The sequence below is a fragment of the Lithobates pipiens genome, unplaced genomic scaffold (assembly GCF_037356315.1).
Source record: "Lithobates pipiens isolate NorthernLeopardFrog02 unplaced genomic scaffold, aLitPip1_a1.2 Scaffold_18, whole genome shotgun sequence".
Lineage (NCBI taxonomy): Eukaryota > Metazoa > Chordata > Amphibia > Anura > Ranidae > Lithobates > Lithobates pipiens.
Window position 1 is genome coordinate 645,658,987 of NW_027507758.1, and position 19,766 is coordinate 645,678,752.

The following is a 19,766-nucleotide window of genomic DNA, read 5'->3' on the forward strand; positions in this document are numbered from 1 at the left end:
ATGCTCCCAACTTTGTAGGAAGAGTTTGGGGACAGCACTTCCTGTTCCAACATGACTGCACACCAGTGCACAAAGCAAGGTCTATAAAGACATGGATGAGTGAGGGTGGTTGGAAATGAACTTCAAGTGCAAACAAATTACATTATAAATAGTAACTAAAATATATAAAATTGAATGTAACAATCTAAAAAATAAATATTCCAAAGTGCCAAAATGGTGGGGAACTCCCAACTAAAAAGTTGCTGCACTTGGAGTTAATTTGTATTGCAATTATCTGTAGAGGGGTTTCCACCATCCCTGCTAAATAAAAAAAATGTCTTCTTCTCATGTTGATGTGTATTACATGTGACATCACATATCACTGGAATTATTGCACTGGAAGGCAATCTGTATGGGAAATATCTATAGGAGGGGTTTCCACCATTCCGCTAAGTTTCATTTTGTATGTCTTATTCTCAGTATGATGTGTATTATATGTGATGTGTATTATATGTGACGTTACAGATCACAGAGACCGCTATTGTGCTAATATTGAAGTTTATTGAGATTTCCATACATTAGAGGGTTACCCCATTATTGTTAAGTTATTGATCAGTAAGTTAGCGCTGCACCTTTTTTTTTTGTGGTGTGGGAACACATAACAGTGCTTAGCGGCAGACCTTTTACTGACACTTTTTTATTTTGCCTTTTTAGATATTTTATATATTAGATTTCAGTTGTGCCCAACAAGGCTGGCCTCCCATGGAAAATGTGCCTGTCTGCTGAGTTCCTCTCCCCATTCCTGCAGTGGTAGCACTGATAGGCAGCACTGATTGGCACTGCTTGGTGGCACTGAATGAAACTAATAGGTAGCACTGATTGACAACACTGATGGGCACTGATTGGCAGCACTAATGGCACTGATAATCTGCACTAACAGGAAGCACTGATTGGCAGCATTTAGTGGCACTGATTGTCAGCATTTGGTGGCACTGACTGGGGAGAGGGGAGTATCCCATTGAGCAGATCAAGAGACTTGTAAACTGCATGCAGGGAGAGAGAGAAGCTGTCACAATTCAGTCGTGATGTCGGGGGTGGGTGGGGCCGAACAGCTAACATCTAAACACCAGCTAATTATTGGGCTGCTTAGGAAAGGGGGCAGATCTCCAAACACGTAGCAGCCCACCCAGACTCCATCCCATTGGCTGGTGTTTGATAGCTGTTCGGTCCCGCCCATCCCTGACATCACAGCTGAGTTGTGATAGCTCCTCCCTCTCCCTGCATGCAGTTACATTACATGACAATTTCACACTCTCAGCGGATCTTACAAGCCTCACAATCTGTTCTCAATGTGATTCTTTCTCACAAGCAGCGGAAGGCTTCTCAATGCTTGGATGCAGAATTTCACAGCAGCCCAGACAGATCTTGGGATACTAACACACACTCAGGGTGATTAGAGTGTGCCCAGGCACACCCAGCACACCCCGTGTGCACACCATTGATAGAACTGATTGCTGAATAAATGTCAAAGGACCAAAAAAAGTGTCAAAAGTGTCCAATCTGTCTGACGCAAAGTCACAGTCACGATAAAAATCGCAGATCACTGCCGTTGCTAGTAAAAAAAATCTTGCACAAGCTAAACAATATACGCTTATTGTGATTTTTTTTTCTTTACCAAAAATATGTAGAAGAATATATATTAGCCTAAACTGAAAAATAAATTATTTTTTTTAATCTTGGGATATTTATTATAGCAAAAAAGGAAAAAATGTTGTCTTTTTTTGTTTATAGCGCAAAAAATAAAAACCACAGAAATTATCAAATACCACCAAAAGAAAGCTCTTTTGCGGGAAAAAAGGACGTAAATTTTGTTTGGGTACAAAGTTGCACGACCTCGCAATTGTCAGTTAAAGTGACACAGTGCAGTATCCCAAAAAATGGCCTGGTCATTAAGGGGGAAAATCTTCCGGTCTGTAAGTGGTTAACCCCTTGCCTACCGGGCACGTTCACCCCCTTCCTGCCCAGGCCAATTTTCAGCTTTCAGAGCAATCACTTTGAATGACAATTACGTGGTCATTCTACACTGTAACCAGGCCCGGACTGGCCACAGGGCATACTGGGAATTTGCCTGGTGGGCCGCCTGGCCATCGGGCCGCATGTTGTAACCATGCATTCACTCCTCTCCATTCTGTTAACCTTTTTCCAAGTCCTGGGGAGCATGGCAATGCCGAGCGTTCACCGGCCGTGGCTGCCAATGACCAGTGCAAGGCCTGCCCCCATGGGTGGACTAACCATTCAGGCTCTCAGGCTGAGTGCCCGAGGGCTCCGGCCAGTAGGTGGATGGGGAAGGATGGATTTGGCCGCGGGATGGGTGGCATCAATGGGCTCCTGATCCTGATAGGACAGAGAGGGACCGAGAGAGCCCGGGGAGGAGGTGGACACTTCCTGGACTGGGTTCGTTTTATTGGATGTGATGTGGGAAGAGGGAGTGGCGAGCAGCTGAGAACCGAAGTGTGACACAGACAGGGGAGAGACCACTCTGAGAGGAGACCACTCTGAGAGGAGATCTGTGTATGTGGGTGGGGATGTACTTTATACAGTATAATGGTGGGACATAGCAGATATACTGATCAACCCACCCTCTCCTTCCCACTAACCCCCATGTCCTACACCCCCTCTCTCACTACCCCCCCACTTCCGACACCCCCCTCCCCCTCTCTCACTACCCCCCACTGCCTACACACCCTCCCCCTCTCCCACTACTCCCACTTCCTACACCCCCTCCCCCCTCTCTCATGACCCCCCACTGCATACACCTTCCTCCCCCTCTCCCACTACCCACCATTTCCTACACCCCCTCTCTCACGGCCCCCTCTTCCTACACCCCTCTCCTCTCTTACTACCCCCTCTTCCTACACCCCCTCCTTCTCTCTCACTACCCCCCACTGCCTACACCCCCTCTCCCCTCTCTCACTACCCCCTCTTCCTGCGATATATATATATAATTTTTTTTTAATTGTCTGTCTTTGTTTATACCCCAAAAAAGGGATGCAGAGGTGATCAAATACCTCCAAAAAAAGCCTTATTTGTGGGAAAAAGAGGACATTGATTTTATTTGGGTACAGCGTTGAGTGTGGGTGGGGACATAGGGGGCCCATGATCTCTTATTGCCCCGGGTCAGTCAGTCAGTGTCTGGTATGGGCTGCTCAATCTAAAATGCCTGGGCCTATTATTTGTCCCAGTCTGGGCCTGACTGTAACCATGTGAAATTTTCTTCACACAAATAGAGCTTTCTTTTGGTGGTATTTAATCACTGTTGTTTTTTATTTTACAATTTTGAAAAAAAGTCTTTGTTTCTGTCAGTGAATTTGTAAATAAATAATTTCTCTCTTTCACTGATGAGGCTGCACTGATTAGGCGACACTTATGGGCATTGGTGGGTGGCAATGATGGGCTGCACTGATAGCCAGCACTGACTGGAATCACTAATGGGCACTGAGTGTCCTGGTTATATGTCTCTAAGTCCCCTGTGAGGAGAGGCCACTGATCACCTCTCCTCTCCTCACCCTCTGTAAGTGTGAGGCAATGAGAGCTGATTACCAGCATTTCCATATTTACATGTGACCTGACGTGATTGGACACAGCCAATCACATGGTTAAAGAGCTTCGTCTCTTTACAACGATTGAGGTTGTGCCGTGCCCTAGCAACAAATTGCAGCAGTGGGGGGGGGGTGCACGAGAGCCACCATTCTGGGCACCGTCATATGCCATCCTCCCAGAATGTCCTCATTTGACGGTGGGTGGGCAGAAAGCGGCTAAAGTCGTACTGAAAGCTGAGACTTTTTCATGGATATAATAATTTTATATATAATGCACAATACTAGTAAACTTTTATTTTATGTAATAATAATGCCTTCTATCACCTCCAGTCTATCAGCCTCCACCTTCTCTTTTTTTAACTTGTCATACTTACCTGCTCTGTGTAATGGTTTTTCACAGAGCAGCCCCGATTCTCTTCTTCTGGATCCCCCCTGTCACGTCTGGCTCCTAGTGCTTTCAGAGTTCTCCTATAGGAAGCCACAAAGTATAGTATAGAGTTCCCCTATAGGAAGGTACAAAGTATAGTATAGAGTTCCCCTAGAGGAAGCCACAAAGTATAGTATAGAATTCCCCTATAGGAAGCCACAAAGTATAGTACAGAGTTCCCCTATAGGAAGCCACAAAGTATAGTATAGACTTCCCCTATAGGAAGCCACAAAGTATAGTACAGAGTTTCCCTATAGGAAGCCACAAAGTATAGTATAGAATTCCCATATAGGAAGGTACAAAGTATAGTATAAAGTTCTCCTATAGGAAGGTACAAAGTATATTATAGAGTTGCCCTATAGGAAGGTACAAAGTATAGTATAGAGTTCTCCTATAGGAACCTACAAAGTATAGTATAGAGTTCCCCTATAGGAAGCTACAAAGTATAGTATAGAATTTCCCTATAGGAAGACACAAAGGGGGTTATTTACCAAAGGCAAATACACTTTGCACTGCAAGTGAACTTGGAAGTGCAGTCGCTCTAAATCTAAGGGGTAGATCTGAAATGAGTGGAAGCTCTGCTGATTTTATCATCCAATCAAGCAAGCTAAAATGCTGTTTTTTATTTTCCTTGCATGTCCCCCTCAGATCTACAGTGACTTTATTTCCAAGTACACTTGCAGTGCAAAGTGAATTTGCCTTTCGTAAATAACCCCCAAAGTATAGTATAGAGTTCTCCTACAGGAAGCCACAAAGTATAGTATCAAGTTCCCCTATAGGAAGATACAAAGTATAGTATCAAGTTCCCCTATAGGAAGGTACAACGTATAGTATAGAGTTCCCCTATAGGAAGGTACAAAGTATAGTATAGAGTTCCCCTATAGGAAGGTACAAAGTATAGTATAGAGTTCCCCTATAGGAAGGTACAAAGTATAGTATAGAGTTCCCCTATAGGAAGGTACAAAATATAGTATAGAGTTTTCCTATAGGAAGGTGCAAAGTTTAGTATAGAGTTCCCCTATAGGTAGCTTCAAAGTATAGTATAGAGTTCCCCTATAGAAAGCCTCAAAGTAAAGTATAGAGTTCCCCTATAGGAAGCCTCAAAGTATAGTATCGAGTTCCCCTATAGGAAGGTACAAAAGTATAGTATTGAGTTTCCCTACAGGAGAACACAACATATAGCACAGTGTTCCCCTATAGGAAGTTGCAAAGTATAGTATAGAGTTCTGTGACGGATCTCAGATACCACTGCTGGGCATCTTCACCAGATCTGTGTCTCCTGTCCTCCAAACGCATCCACAGCCTGCAGACTCGCCACAACCAGCCCTTAACCCCTCAATCACGAGACAAGCCACACAGGTGTTGAGGGTTAAACATCCAGAGCCTAAACTGTTTATTAAGTCCCAAAACATACACTTTTAACATAGCTAGGGACACTCCCCTTAGCCTGGTCATGGGGGGTAGTGGACAAGGAAGAACCAATGGAAACTCAACACTTGTATATTCAAACAACTACAGTTGAAGCACATGAAGGGATTATGACAAGCAGGCAGCCCCTCCTTACACATCCCCTGCTGGGATGTGTCTCCAGACCAGACCTTTTGTCTACATGCCATGACCCAACACAATTAAACACAGCAACAAGAGGGGGGATGGGGGAGAAGGGATGTAGCATTACATTACATTATCTCAATGCCACTTTGTCCCCAAGTCTTGTAGCCCCATGCTTTGGATATACCACCATCTTGTATGTCTTTATCAGCTAAAAGTACATTGTTTGTGGAATAAAAGTATATATTTAGCCCAGCCGGGCCAATAGGTTTAGGTAGCCAGCAATGGCTCCACAAGCCCAGCCACGGATACCGTGTTCACCCGGTTCCCATGAACTAGCGTCTCTGGACACAAATGTCTGGAGGTGGCATCTTCTCCAGGTGGTGGGAGACGGCAAGTAGCCCTCCAAATCTCATGTTCTCTGATGGGCCATAGTCTGTGGGTAGGAGGCGAGCCCACAGCCCCTTCCAAAACACACAGTGACAGTTTGTTCTGTCACATTTCTCCCCTTTTAAAAACAGACTAAGCAGGTCTCTGACCCTCAATTGGTCTGGACCTGCGTTAGTCACAAATTCCCAACCCAGGCAAATGGGAAAAGGAAAAATATGACTGTTGCTGGGGAGCAAAACCACACATACAGTCTCCCTTGAACAAAAAAAGCTGCTTCAGAGCAGGACCGGCTGTCTGCACTCCCATGGTCCGGGGCCTGGTTGCAGGTATTGGGGGAGCTGAATAATCCTCTGCCCCAATGCCAGCACTTCAGCTGGTAGGGAGCTTAGGCTGGTAGTGCTAAGTCCTTGGGGAGGAAAAGGTACTTGATTTTCTCCTGTTGTATTTACCAGCTGCTGGGGAGGTATCTTGCAGGGATTATCTCCCAGACTCTCTTTTTCTGATGCTGTGCAGAGACCAACAGCACTCTGCCTTGTAGCCAGCACTTCTGCTGGGCGGACATATACAAAGGTAGAGTTCAGCCGCTGGAGAGGGGGAAGGGTATTTTGCCCTCCCGGTTCTGTGACCAGCCGCTGGGGCGACTTCTGACAGGGGCTGTCTCCCAAACCCTCCAAAAGCATACTGAGGGCTGGGCAGGGGCCAGCTGCACTATGACCCATAGCCAGTGCTTCTGCTGGGGGGCTAAACACTGGGGTAGTGTCCAAGTGAGGTAGAATGGCCTTCTCGACTCTGCTGCTGGAGAAACAGCTCCCGAATGTCATCACTCTGACTCTCTGGATCCAATTCTGAGGGTGGGCAGAGGCCAGTGTGCTCTGCTCCGTCGCCAGCGGTTCTGCTGGGGTTATAAACACTAGGGTAGGGTCCAAGTGCTTGGGAGGGAGAATTGCTTTCTCCACTCCCGGTGGGAATATCTGCTGCTGGGAAAACAGCTCACTGAGGTCATCCCTCGGTCTCCCTGGATCTAACTCTGAGGGTGGGCAGAGGCCAGTGCCGCTCTTCTTCATAGCCAGCTCTTCTGCTGGAACATCGGATGCGATACTCTGGACTTGCTGCTGATCACCATCTACCAGCCTTCCTGCGCCTGTCTCAACTCCCCCTTACGATGCATTTCGGCATTCTAACACTTGTAGTGCCCTCTGTATCATTGCCGCTTCTTCAATTGCGGTTAGGACAGGAAAACGTAGGGACACCCCTGGCCCTATTTGCTCCGCATCTTCGTGACTGTCCGCTATTTCTCCCGGACAGTCCCAGGCAACGGGAGCCATGCCAGGCTGCTGATCACCATCAAACAGCCACTTGTAGGCAATCTTGAGCTCCCATTCCTGCTCAACCAGGAACTCCAATTCCTCCAGGTCACATGCCTCTTCTGGGAGGTCTAGAACCTCATCTCAGAAGTCCAGGATGTCTTCCAGCCACCACTCCTCGATGCTCCCAAAGTCTGGGTCTCCGTACATTTTTGATGGAGCAGCCCTACGCCGCCGCAGCCAATGCCTTCTGGGGCTCTATAGCTGATGTCCAGCCTCATCTCCTCCCAAACCAAACTTTCGAGCTCCGCCTTCCACTTATCTTGCGGTTTTTCCCTCAGTAACACCTCTCATGCACGGTACTGCGTCCAGTACATCTCTGTGGAGGAGGGAAGGATCTTCCCCTGATGGTGCCACTCATGGCTTGGTGTCTCTTGCCAGAGTTGCCGGCAGATCACATCCTCCCAGCCGAGCATGGTGTGCTCTGTCGCTGGTCCCCGATGTTGTTTCCGCATGCCTTGCAGCCTCCTCCCGAACTCTGCTCTCATGTTGGCTGGTCCTTGTATCGCTCCTCGGCGGCTGCCTGGATCTTGAATCCTGGTGGTGATTTGGATGTCCTGGACTGCAGGAGACATCCCACTGCTTGCCACCACTGTGACGTATCTCAGATACCACTGCTGGGCATCTCCGCCAGATCTGTGTCTCCTGTCCTCCAAACGCATCCGCAGCCTGCAGACTCGACATAACCAGCCCTTAACCCTGCAAACACGAGACAAGCCACACAGGTGTTGATGGTTAAACATCCAGAGCATAAACTGTTTATTAGGTCCCAAACATACACTTATAACATAGCTAGGGTCACTCCCCTTAGCCTGGTCATAGGGGGGTAGGGGACAAGGACGAACCAATGGAAACTCAACACTTGTATATTCAAACAACTACAGTTGAAGCACATGAAGGGATTATGACAAGCAGACAGCCCCTCCTTACACATCCCCTGCTGGGATGTGTCTCCAGACCTTTTGTCTACATGCCATGACCCAGCACAATTAAACACAGCAACAAGAGGGGGTGGGGGAGAAGGGATGTAGCATTACATTACATTATCTCAATGCCACTTTGTCCCCAAGTCTTGTAGCCCCATGCTTTGGATATACCACCATCTTGTATGTCTTTATCAGCTAAAAGTACATTGTTTGTGGAATAAAAGTATATATTTAGCCCAGCCGGGCCAATAGGTTTAGGTAGCCAGGAATGACTTCACATGCCCAGCCACAGATACCGCGTTCACCCGGTTCCGATGAACTGGCGACTCTGGACACACATGTCTGGTGGTGGCATCTTCTCCAGGTGGTGGGAGATGGCAAGTAGCGCTCCAAATATCATGTTCTCTGATGGGCCATAGTCTGTGGGTAGGAGGCGAGCCTACAGCCCCTTCTAAAACACACAGTGACAGTTTGTTCTGTCGCAAGTTACCCTATAGGAAGTCACAAAGTATAGTATAGAGTTCCCCTATAAGAAGGTATAAAGTATAGTATAGAGTTTCCCTATAGGAAAACACAAAGTATAGCATAGTGTTCCCCTATGGAAGCGTCAAAGTATAGTATAGAGTTCTCCTATAGAATGCGACAAAGTATATTATAGAGTTCTCCTATAGGAAGATATAAAGTGTAGTATAGAGTTCCCCTATAGGAAGACACGAAGTATAGTATAGAGTTCCCCTATAGGAAGATAAAAAAAAACTTCTGTCTTTAAAATCCCTTGCTTCCTTCTCTTGCCCAGGACTACATGTCCAATGAGCCATTGCTCCTCACACATTCAAGTTCTCAGGCATTTACTGACATGTATGTGTAGCACTAACCCCCAAAGGAGCTGCTGGTTTTATTTGGGCTTACAGTTACCTCACCTGCTGGTGTCTCCGTCCTAAGGGTCCCGTGGAAAGTGACCCAAAGTATGTGAATTTCCAATACTTAGTCCTTTTTATGGTTATTCATTCAAAAATAAAAGCAAAGTCTCTCAATAAATAGGGTCAAAGGGTTAGGAGTGAGTTCAGGCACTTTGTAATTGCGGGGTAAAGATAGTAGAAGAATCCAGAGGATAAAACAGTTCCACAGACTGGATTCAGCAGCCCCTGGATAAGCCCTTCTCACTTGGCCTAGCATCCGGTAGGGTGCTCGGTAAAGTCTCTGCCACTGACTTGTTAATTAAACTTGAGCATTATTGAGAGGTTTTGAGAAACATAAAGAACTGCCATACAGTACCAGTCTCTTTCAGCTGGTCCGGCGATACTGTATAGGTGTTGATCCGGGTTGCATCCTCTAACTGAGTTTCTAGGATTCTCCAGAGATACCAGGCTTGCGCTCGGTCCTCTCTTGGTGAAAGTCCTCCCCTGAATCCTCCAGTTTCTGGGCCTCTCTTACAGGTGAGACAGCATCGGACCATCCCTGGATCAGTAGGCCCCAAGACTGTTCTGGGCCTACTCCATAAGTTGCGTAGCCTCGAGTCAGCTGGCCCCGATACACAGGATACATGGGCAGGGCACCCCAGGCCAGGAGGGCCGCGAGGTTAGGATAACGGAAACCCAGGACACCTCAGAAAAAATGGTGCCTGTACCTTAAGTACCCTTTCCCAGAATGCACAGCAGGCAGACCACTCCCACCGGGATGGTTCTGAGTAAATGGGTACCCAATGCATTGAGCCTGTTGCATTTCTACACCTACCATTGGTGACAGTGACACCCACAGTCAAGGAGAAACCAGTGCACCTCAGCTGAACTGGTACAGAAACCAGAACGTTAGAATAATTAGTCTGAAGCCCAACTGTGGCTTAAGAAAACACAATTTTGAAAAACAATAGCGCCTACTAATTCGGAGCGGAGCTACATATGGATGGTGTACTGAGCTGTATTTTCTGATGTGTAAATAAATAATGCATTCTTTATGCAAGCCAATTAATCATCTAACCAACTAATCAACTGTGAAAATAGTTGACAACTGTTTCAGCCTTACATCTCTGAATCCCCTACCAGTTCAATTCTTTATTCATGGACCTTAGAGAGTGAGGAATCAACAAGAACTGTCTTTTATCCCCTTCCCGCCGAGTGTATGCAGATGTGCGTACTCGGCTTCCGGGGGTATACCGAGATGATGCCCGCACCTGCAGGCATCATCCCGGTATCGTTTTTTTCGGGCGACTGGCTTTCCAGCCATAACAACCGAAGTAGCTAAAAGCCGCTCGGCTGTTATGCCGAAGGAGCGGGAGGGGACGCCCCCCTCCAGCTGCTGTTACTGGTGCTCCCGCTCGATCGGGAGCACCGATTCACATTCCGACGCCTCCGGCTGCTGGGGAGGAACTGGAACGAAGCCGTAATCGGCTTCGTTCCAACCTCCTAACAGTAAACACGGAAGCGACGTCATGACATCACTTCCCGTTTACTCGGCTGCCAATGGTGCCGGTTTTAAAAATATATACGGTATTCAGAATCGCTGTTTTCAGCGATCTGAATACATTGAAGTGTAAAGGAGGGGTGGGGGTCTTTTACACCCCCGATCCCTCCATAAAGAGTACCTGTCACCACCTATTACTGTCACAAGGGATGTTTACATTCCTTGTGACAGCAATAAAAGTGATCAAATCTTTTTTTTTGTTAAAAAAAAAACAATTTATTCATTTTCAAATAAATAAAATATTTTTTTTTTTTTTTTTAAAGCGCCCGCCATCCCCGCTAGCTCACGAAGCAAAGAAAACGCATATGGAAGACGCGTCCACATATGTAAACGGTGTTCAAATCACACATGTGAGGTATCGCCACGATCATCAGAGTGAGAGCAATAATTCTAGCACTAGAGCTCTTCTGCAACACTAACCTGGTAACCGCAAAAAAAAAAATTAAAGCGTCTCCTATTGAGATTTTTAGGTACCGTACTTTGTCGTTAATCCACAAGTGCGTGCAATTATAAAGTGAGACATGTTTGGTATCTATTTACTCGGCGTAACATTATCTTTCACAATATGCAAAAAAATTGGGCTAATTTTACTGTTTTTTTTTTTTAATTCATGAAAGTGTCCCTTTTCCCAAAAAGATGCGTTTAAAACACCGCTGCGCAAATACCGCGTGACATAAAATATTGCAACAATCGCCGTTTTATTCTCTAGAGTCTCTGCTAAAAAAACATATATAATGTTTGAGGGTTCCAAGTAATTTTCTAGCAAAAAATATGGATTTTAACTTGTAAACACCAAATGCCAAAAATAGGCTTAGTCATGAAAGGGTTATAGGAGTGACAGTGATGAGGGGATTATAGGAAAGAGAGCCCCCACCCCCTCTATCACTCATTGCCATCTTCCCAACACAAGAAGACCTGCACTTCCTTATTTAGACCATGATTTAATCATGAATAACAGAGGAGCTGAGCCCCACCAGAGGTCAGAGAGTGAGGATGGAGGAGAAAAACCAAGATGAAGACTGGACTGATCCTGAAGACCCCCATCATTGGGTTATTGACTCCTCCCTCATTATCACTTTATGTTTAAGGTTCCAAAGTTTGAGAATGTTATCACATTATTATGAACATGTAAAAGTCTGTGCTCCAATCAAATCATCAGATATAAAATGTCCAGCTGGTAGGAAATGTAACAAAAGAGAATACATATTATGTTTATATATTGCAGTGGGTAGAGGGGAGAGAACAGAAGTCAGGACTATGTACTGTATAACATATTGTATAAGATACAATAGATAGGACTGTATAGTATTAGAATTATGTAATGTACAACATAGAGTATATAGTGCAGGGGTTAAGAGTATTTAATGTACAATATAAATTATATAGTGTAAGGGTCAGGACTCATAATATTGGTATTCAGTAATCAGTGGAAGATGAAATGATTACATGAGACAAGTTGCAGAGGTCCCACGCCGCTGCCTCCCATCTCCTGAGTAGTGATGGCCAAACGGTTCGCCCGGCGGTCGTTTCGCGGTAAATTTCGGTCGTTCGCGGTTCGCTCGCCTTTTCCCGTCGTTCGCCCCGGCGGACTTACGTGTTTAATGTGTAAAAGAACTTTGACCTATGATGACACGTCTGTCATGGGGTACATGCCAGCCAATTGAGACATGACAGCACATGGACACTTGGACATTCCCCCTAACCTATAAATACACCCGATCCGGTGGCCATTTTACATTCTTTCTTCTGTCATTATAGGGAAAGGTTCCTGTGTGGAGTAGGGTCAGATAAAACGCTAGCTATTTGGTACACAAAAGTTCTTTTCAGGACTGGTATAGGTGTTAGGTGTATATAGGTTTGCTGTGCTACTGATTGTTGCAGCAGCCTGAGTGTCTTTTGTCAGTTTAGAGAAAGGGACAGGACGGTGTGTCTGCTGCTATTTTAGGGACAGCCAGATTAGTCATCATCATCATCATCATCATCATTAGCTGTTACTATCAGGTCCACAAAAGAGCTGTTCCAGTAACCACTAATCGTTCCAGTATACTCTTTTTTGCCACTTTGTATAGGGACAGGAAGGAAGCAGTGTTGTCAGGCAGTGAGGGTCAGATTAAAGACTTGCTGTTACTATTAGTTCCACAAAGGTTCTTTTCAGGACTGGTATCAGTGGTACGGTAATAGGCTTGTACACGTATAATATTCTTTCTTCCAAATATAGAAAGGATATTATACTTGACTGCTGCCCTTCTGCTGCAGTCTGCTAAACATTCACAACTCACTTGTTCCACAAAAGTTCTTATAAGGACTGGTAACTTGGTCTAGGGTGCTACAGTACATAGGGTTGAGTGCGCCAGTGCGGTACAGTCTGCTGTTCTGTAAGGACCGCTATCGGTCCACAATACATAGGGTTGAGGTGCACCACTGCTGACTGCTGCCCTATACTGCAGCAGTCCTTCATTGGTATAGGGACTGACGTACAGTCTGCTAATCACTAACACACAACCTGCTTGGTCCACAAAAGTTCTTATAAGGACTGGTAACTTGGTCTAGGGTGCTACAGTACATAGGGTTGAGTGTGCCAGTGCGGTACAGTCTGTTGTTCTGTAAGGACCACTATCGGTCCACAATACATAGGGTTGAGGTGCACTACCTTCTTTCTTCATTTGGCTCACTTCCTTGTCCCAAAAAAGCACACTGTACTATATGCCCCTACCCTCCTCTTTGAAGAGGTTGAGCGGTGTCATATTTCTACTGGGGCTGCTTATGATATCCCTGTGCTGTGCTGACTTCCTCCTGGGGGTTCTTATTATGAGGGGATCACACCATCCCTGTGCTGTGCTGACTTCCTCCTGGGGGTTCTTATTATGAGGGGATCACACCATCCCTGTGCTGTGCTGACTTCCTCCTGGGGGTTCTTATTATGAGGGGCTTCCACCATCCCTGTGCTGTGCTGACTTCCTCCTGGGGCTGCTTACGGTGCTGCTCTCAGTGCTGTATATCACGGTGCTGGTGTGAGTGCTTAATGTCACGGTGCTGCTGTCAGTGCTGTATATCACGGTGCTGATGTCAGTGCTTAATGTCACGCTTCTGATGTCAGTACTCTCTCACGGTGTTGCTGTCAATGCTGTATGTCACGGTGCTGGTGTTAATGCTTAATGTCACGCTTCTGATGTCAGTACTTTCTATCACGGTGCTGCTGTCAGTGCTGTATATCACGGTGCTGATGTCAGTGCTTAATGTCACGCTTCTGATGTCAGTACTCTCTATCACGGTGTTGCTGTCAATGCTGTATGTCACGGTGCTGGTGTTAATGCTTTATGTCACGCTGCTGATGTCAGTGCTCTCTATCACGGTGCTGTTGTCAGATGCCTCTATCACGGTGCATGTGTCATTGCTGTATGTCACGCTGCTGGTGATCATCTCCTGCACCCTCTTCTTTGCCTACCCTGGTCCCTGACCTTCCCTCTCCTCCATTGCCTTCATGCGCTCCACAGTCCTGAATTGTCAGGACAATTTCCCAAATAAAAAAAGAATGCTTGTAGTTATCGATCCCAAATTCACCTCATAGATGTATTATGACATTGGCCATGTGGTGGGACTATGTTTTCCTTGCTAATAATTACCTAGTGGCCGCAAATTCGCCCTAAAGGTTTGAAACGTTCGCCTCCCATTGAAGTCAATGGAGCCCGCGGCGAACGTTCGGTTTCGCGAACGTTCAGCCCCGTTCGCGGTCCGCGTTCGCGAAACGTCCCGTCGGAAGTTCGTCCATCACTACTCCTGAGACTGCACTCAGTGACTTGGGTCTGAGACTATACAGACATATCCCTCCACCCGGCACAGCCAGAAGACAACAGAGCAAGTAATCCTGGGGGGATTGTTCTGTCAGAGATCTTGTCATACCCGGGTATGGGGCAGAAGACCCAAATCACATACCCCAGATGCCTAGATCTAGTAACATTTATGGTGAAAATGAACATTTTGCTGCCAGCTGAACCCCAGAATCTCTATAAATCCAGTCTAGATACATAAAGTGTGTCTGCAGCACAGAGAAGGAAGACTATCTGAGAGAAATACAGGATGGGGAACACAGCTCAGGAAAGTGACCAGGGTATTATAGGCTGATATCATCCAGTCCCCGCCCTACTCTGGACCAATCAGTGAGCAGTATGGGTGGAGGAATGGATTTAGTGTTAATGACCCACCTGTGCTGATCTCTGTAGGAGTGTCCTCCTTTATAAATGTTCCCGTTATTCCATCCTCCTTCATAGACTTCTGATCATCCCTCACATACCTCTCTTCTTCTTCTGCTTTAACCTCAAATTCTATATCGATTGGATCTCCACTCTAAATTTAAAAAAAATGAGAGAGAATATCATCTGTAAAATATAATCTTTATTATTGTGACATCACATAAAAAATCTACACATTGGTGTTGGTTTACTAAAGGCAAATCCGCTATGCACTACAAGTGCACATGGAAGTGCAGTCACTGTAGATCTGAGGGGAAGATCTGAAATGACGGGAAGCTCTACTGATTTTGATCATCCAATCATATGCAAGCAAACATGCAGTTTTCTATGTTCCCCTCAGATCTACAGCGACTGCACCTCCAAGTGCACAGTGGATTTGCCTTTAGTAAATAAACCCCCCATCTCCTCAAATCCATCCTACCTACCTTGTAACAGTGAGGGATAGTGAGATCTTCCTGTGTGGAATCCCGGGAATACAGAGGATGGGGACATCTCTCTGGTGGGTTCCTGGTATTAGGTGGCTCCATCATATCCTTGTATCCTTCTGAAAACTCCTCCATCACTCCATTCTCCTCATCCTCCTCTTTATACTCTTCTTTAACATCAATATTATCATCCCCAAGGTTTCCACTCTGAAAGATATAATAAATTATTAATTCTAACAAACATGTTGTCTATAAATCAAAACTACCAATAATTGTCAATCATCTACCTGATGATGGTGAGGGATGGTGTGACCTTCCTGTGTGGAATCCCGGGAATACAGAGGACGGGGACATCTCTCTGGTGGGTTTCTGTAGCTGGATGACTCCACCATGGTGTCCTGGTACAGATCTTTGTGTTTTTTTAGAGACTCTGAATCCTCCATTGCCCCATCCTCATCATCCTCCTCTTTTATCTGTTCTTTAACCTCAACTTTAGAATCTCTCAGATTTTCACTCTGAATATAGATTAAAAATGACATTAAAGGTAACAATGCAGATAATGTACAGATCCGAATGATACTATCAATGATTGTTCCTCATCTACCTGATGATGGTGAGGGATGGTGTGACCTTCCTGTGTGGACTCCCGGGAATACAGAGGACGGGGACATGTCTCTGGTGGGTTCCCATTAATGGATCCATCTGTAGGAAACACACACACTGACTGAATACATTGTTTCTATGTGTTTATCAGATGATGGGGGATCTAGGTGGAGCCTCCGTACTGCTCTCTCCTTTACAATAAAGTCTCCTCTTACCCGGTGATGTGAGGGGAGGCTGATTTTCCATCATGATGTCCTTGTAGAGATCCTTGTGTCCTTCTAAATACTCCCACTCCTCCATGGAGAAATAGACAGTGACATCCTGACACCTTATAGGAACCTGACACACACAATGATACAGTCACCATCCAGACACATCCTTTGTCTGTTACTGGATAATGTCCCAGAATTCCCAGCACCGCTCACCTCTCCTCCATCATCTCTCTGGTGACTTCTAGAATCTTCTTTGTATTTCTCTATTCTATCAAGGAGGGAGGTGGTGCCAATGTGATGGTCATATGATCTCCAGACTTCACAGGAGGAAAACTACATCTGAACACAAATACTACAATCAAATGACATTCCCAGAATCCTCCTCACCTAATCTTCCCATTTTCCATTTTATCAAAGCCCCACTTCAGGCTGAGGTATACATTTACCCACACAGGACCCCCACACTATGCAGGTAAAATAATTCTGGTGTCATTACAACAGTCCTGTTTTGCTTGTGAGGATGCAAAGGGTCTGCCCACATACTAAAACTATTAAATAAAAAGAAAAGTGCCAGATGGAGGGACATTGGGAGGAGGAGCTATGAGGTCAGTGTGAAGTCATAGGATTCTTCATTCCTAGGCACTAATAAAAGTGGTAGAATCTGTTAGTGTAGACTGATGAGGTGAGAAGGTGATTGGTGGTAGAAGTGACACATCTCCAAAATTAAGAGAATGTTTTCCGGTCCTATAAGTGGGGGAATGTTCTGACCCTGAAGGGGTTAATCTAGGCCTCCACACTATATATGTGTGTATCATCATCTGCTGGAGATAAAAGAAATCACAGTGACTATGGAGGAAGAGGACGGACATGATGGGGGTTACTGGGTGTAAATAGAAAATAAGATCTTATTACCTCCTCTGCTACCACTTCCAGCAATGTCTTCTCTCTACTTCCTCCCGACTCACCTCTCACCCGGAACTTCCTGTCTGTACCTGACATCACTGCCTGTCTTCCATAGAGACTTCTTGTCTGGGTAGAAGTGAGATCACCACCTTGTGGAGATCAGAGGAACTACAGCCCTGAGAAACGTCTCATGGCCTTGTGCTGTGTGTGTATGTACTGTATATCCTTATAGATGGGATCATCTTCACTCCCACTAAGGGGGATAGAAATATATATACTGCCTATTCCAGCCTTTCCGAGCCAGGGTTCCTCCAAAGCTATTGTGGAGCCACTTATTAAGAGCTCTGAGTGTGAGCACTAAGAGAGCATGGGATTGGTGTTTGGGGAAGGAGGAGTTTTGTAGTCCACTACACACAGTTTGCTGGAGCATATACTGAGATTTGGAGGAAGACGTTCTGGAGATTTTGGAGACATTTATTGGTGGTGATATCATTTATTGAAGTATAAAGGAGAAGTTGGATGGACTTTGATGTCACTTTATGGTTTGTCGATGAGGTGCAATATGTCAATGATTTATCACAGATGTTGTCACATCTTTTACTTTGATGATAAGAGGACGGAATTTATGGATATAAGGGGAGGAGTCATTGTATTTATCGCCCATTTCCCGATGCTGGACGATGCGAGAAGCTGACTCTCTATAAGAAGTCTTGTCTCTGCCAGATGGGGAAATAGCGAATGGGAAAACTAGTCGTTGAGGATTTGACTAGTAATCTCTTTCATTGTTCTCAGCTGGGGAAATATTGACTCCCCACTTCCTAGACAGAACACTGCTTGGAGGACTGGAATAGTAATCTCCTTCATTGTTCTCAGATGGGAGTTTCATTGACTTGTACACAACTTCATATTGTGTCTGTGGCCACAAAATTCTCTTTACTGAGTTTTTTTACTGACATTTTGTGCTTCCTAAACCATTTCACTGATATTGTGTGACATAAGAAAATTGGAGCTACCACCATTTTATTCTCTAATGGGGAAATGGGTGCTAATATGCTGCAGGAGATCTGCTGAGACATAGAAAGGGAAATGGGTGCTAATACACCGCAGGAGATCTTCTGAGACATTGAAAGGGAAATGGGTGCTAATAGGCTGCAAGAGATCTGCTGATACATAGAAAGGGAAATGGGTGCTAATAGGCTGCAGGAGATCTTCTGAGACATAGAAAGGGAAATGGGTGCTAATAGGCTGCAGGAGATCTACTGAGACATAGAAGGGGAAATGAGTGCTAATAGGCTGCATGAGATCTACTGAGGCATAGAAAGGAGAAACATATAGAGGATGTAGGAGATCTACAGAAGTAAAAAATAAAAGTAAATGGGTGCTAATAGGCTAACAGGAGATCTGTTAAGAAAAAAAGAGGGGGTTGAAGGGAAGCAGATCTCCTGCAGCCTATCGCCACCCATCCCCCTTTTTTCAACAGATCTCCTGCAGCCTATTAGCCTCTATTTCTCCTGCTGAGAATAAAACATTTTTTTCCTTTATTTAATTTTTTATTTACTACGTTGTGTGTTCATGTACCATCCACCAGAATATTATACCCACCCACCAGAACATGATACCCACCCACCAGAACATTATAACCACCCACCACAACATACAGGGATATACAATGTAATACTGAAATATAATCACACACATAGGTTGGACTTGATGGACTTTTTTCAACCTCACCTACTATGTAACTATGTAACTATTATAAACACCCACCAGAACATTATGGCCACCCACCAGAATATTATAATCACCCACCATTACATTATGACCACCCACCATAACATTATGACCATCCACCAGAACATTATAATCACCCACCAGAACATTATGACCATCCACCAAAACATTATAATCACCCACCAGAACATTATGATCATCCCTCTAATATTGAGTTGGTCCCCCTTTTGTTGCCATCAAGACATGGACTGTCAAAGCATCACACTACCCCCGCCACCTTGTTTTCTTCCCATATGGCATCCTGGTGCCATCTCTTTCCCAGGTAAGTGACACACACACACCCGGCCATCCACATCCCACAGAGCCCCATAGACAACAAACTGTAATGCTCAATTTATTTGCTTTCAACACATCAACTTCAGGGACAACCTGTTCACCTGCTACATAATATCATAGCTCCCAATAGTCCCTGATTTAGAACAAAGTCCCTCTTTTCTCCTCACTAGTCCCTCATTCTGGTCTTATGTATATAGATGTATATAAAATGCACTATTTATCTCCCAGTGCTAAACCTTTCATTCGATTTCTAAATTGCTGTATTTGTAAAATTCAAAAGCCAATATAAAGGCATTATAGTGGTAAAAAAAAAACACTTGTGGGTTTAATTAATATTTTTGCATTTAAGGGTGCGTGTTGGGGCAGTTTGTCCTACACCTACATACATTTGCTAATAGGTGTCCCTCGTTCTCATCTCAGAAAGTTGGGAGGTGTGTAATATATCCCACCCGCTTCCAGTTGCCATTATAATGAGATAATCAATGTTATTCATTTCACCTGTCAGTGGTCAGAATGTTATGGCTGATCGGTGGAAGGTACATACACACATAGCACAAGATTGTGTGCACACTACGAGACTTTTCTCAGGCTGCAGTTCCTCTGATCTCCA

The 19,766-nt window shown here is 45.1% G+C and overlaps 2 protein-coding genes across 4 annotated transcripts in view; both read right to left on the reverse strand.

Moving 5' to 3' along the window:
- LOC143989625 (uncharacterized) overlaps positions 1–17,147 on the reverse strand; it is a 346,853-nt gene extending 329,706 nt beyond the window's left edge. The window contains exon 1 of the mRNA XM_077489859.1: positions 17,099–17,147. The gene's annotated coding sequence lies outside the window, so the exon portion shown is untranslated. The remainder of the gene's footprint in view (positions 1–17,098) is intronic.
- The window catches only part of LOC143989559 (uncharacterized), a 205,885-nt gene that overhangs the window by 120,616 nt on the left and 65,503 nt on the right, over positions 1–19,766 (reverse strand). The window contains exons 6-9 of one of the 3 annotated variants that reach the window (XM_077489739.1): positions 15,976–16,073; positions 15,659–15,886; positions 15,372–15,578; positions 14,899–15,040 (exon numbers count right to left, since the gene is read on the reverse strand). In XM_077489739.1, coding sequence (XP_077345865.1) covers positions 14,899–15,040; positions 15,372–15,578; positions 15,659–15,886; positions 15,976–16,073 — 675 coding nt within the window. The remainder of the gene's footprint in view (positions 1–14,898; positions 15,041–15,371; positions 15,579–15,658; positions 15,887–15,975; positions 16,074–19,766) is intronic. The other 2 variants (XM_077489737.1, XM_077489738.1) reach the window with 2 other exon arrangements.